The 2,078-nt window shown below is 37.3% G+C and overlaps 1 protein-coding gene across 6 annotated transcripts in view; it reads left to right on the top strand.

Moving 5' to 3' along the window:
- The window catches only part of LOC106878206 (uncharacterized protein KIAA0825), a 176,526-nt gene that overhangs the window by 56,613 nt on the left and 117,835 nt on the right, over positions 1-2,078 (top strand). For all 6 annotated transcript variants that reach the window (XM_052970496.1, XM_052970494.1, XM_052970492.1 and 3 more), the window contains exon 2: positions 146-336. In XM_052970496.1, coding sequence (XP_052826456.1) covers positions 200-336 — 137 coding nt within the window. In that variant the 5' untranslated portion in view covers positions 146-199. The remainder of the gene's footprint in view (positions 1-145; positions 337-2,078) is intronic.

Here is a 2,078-nt window from a genome sequence, read left to right as displayed (position 1 = left end):
GAGAGAGAGAGAGAGAGAGAGAGAGAGAGAGAGAGAGAGAGAGAAGGCATTTAGAAACTTTAGAAATAAATGAACTTGTTTTCAGATTATTTTATTTTATTTTTTTTTTTGGTAAAAAACAGAATATTGGTATTCCTCTTTTCAGACCTGCATTGACTGTGATGTATAACAATGAAGTTAATGTGAACTGACATTTGCCATGGCATCTCCATCTGGTTTGGATTCCGAAGAGTTTCCTGTTCTTCAGAATGTTTTTGAAAATGGATTACCCAGTGTTGGTGCTCTTGATGGTATCATGGCACATATTGACCAGAAACTCCATCAGAACTCAAGAGAGTAAGTTCTTTCTCAAGTAACCAAGATTTTTTTTTCTCTCTCTCTCTCTCTCTCTCTCTCTCTCTCTCTATATATATATATATATATATATATATGTGTGTGTGTGTATATATATATTCCCCTTGAGTTAAATTTTTTCATCTCTCTCACTCCCATGTTTTTGGGTTTTGTTTATTATTTTTCGTATTCTTTATTCTAACATTCTACCATTCTATTATTCCTGACTCTGTTCTATTAGTAGATGATTCATCTTCCTCTTCTTTAGAAGGAAAAGGAGATGAAATGAAAGAGAGAGAGCAAGAGAGTGAAAGGAAAATGAAAAAAAAAAACAAATCCATGATGATGATGGTGGTGGTAGTTGGATGGTGATGATGATTTCATAGAAAACTTGCCAAAACAGACAAAGAGTGTGGGCAGTCTTTGAGCTGGTCAACTCCTGTCAAACCATTCAACCCATGCCAGCATGGAGAATGGATGTTAAAAGATGATGATGTAGAAGTAAAAGCAGTGAGCTGGCAGAATTATTAGTATGTTTGGCAAAATGCTAGGCAGGGTTTTGTCCATCTTTATGTTCTGAGTTCAAATGCTGCTGAAGTCAGCTTTGCCTTTCATCTTTTTGAAGTTGATAAAGTAAGTACCAGTTGAGCACTGGGGTCATTGTAATCGACTTAACCCCTTTCCTGAAATTACTGGCCTTGTGCTAAAATGGAAAATCAATATAAATATATGATATATAGGTAAAGTATATATATATATATATATATATATATATATATGTAGTCTTTTATTCTTTTATGTTTGAGCCCTAAGGCTGTGCCATGCTGGGGCACTGCCAGTGGAAACTCTTGTCACAAGTGTACTAGATGCTTTTTACATGGTACCAGTACTAATAGGGTCACCAAGTACCTTGCAAGGCAAGACCCTTCAATTGAAGTAATATCCCCCTCAGTTGACAGGGATATTACACAAATAAGTTTACAATTTTTGTTGGGAGTAACATAAAATCTTTTTAAAGAGAAAATGTGGTAGGGAGGAATGAGATAGAAAAATATACATGGTGTACAAACTATATGAACTCATGGGCCAACTTTTGCCATTTAAGGTACACCATAGATTTAAGATCAAGGACATGGCTGTTCTACAATCTACAGGCAAATGCTTAGATTAGTTCCACTTGGTCTGTTTTCACTACACTGTCAAATTCACTGGAAGAGAGTACTTCCGAGAAAGCCTATGAGCCCTTGAGCAAAGGGAGGGAGTGCAACCTGAGTGGGACCTCAGTACTGTCACCCACTGAACAATTGAATCATTGTTTTGCAGCCAGATGTCCTTTTTGTCACTAACCCTTACCTATCTTTAAAGTAAGGGAGTTTTCATTTACTCGTTTTTGAAAGCTCATAGCTAGTGGATGATTTATTGAAAGGGCTATATCAACAGACATCACTGTCTGTAGTTTGCACTCACAATCACACACACACACACACACACACACACACACACACACTGATATTGCTTGAGACGACCTGTATATTTAAGTAAAAATGACTCCCTAAAGGTATGTCATTTATGTGTATACCCCTCTTCAACACAACTCATCTTCCTACCACCCCTCCCGCTCTCCAGCCACTCATGTTTACCACTCACTGCATTTCGTTTTTTCTCTATGTGGAAGTGCATGGCTTAGTAGTTAGGATGTTGGACACCTGATCATTAAGATCGTGGTTTAAATTCCTGGACCGGGC

Source organism: Octopus bimaculoides, chromosome 9 (genome assembly GCF_001194135.2).
Source record: "Octopus bimaculoides isolate UCB-OBI-ISO-001 chromosome 9, ASM119413v2, whole genome shotgun sequence".
Lineage (NCBI taxonomy): Eukaryota > Metazoa > Mollusca > Cephalopoda > Octopoda > Octopodidae > Octopus > Octopus bimaculoides.
This window is presented reverse-complemented; position numbering and strand designations above follow the sequence as displayed.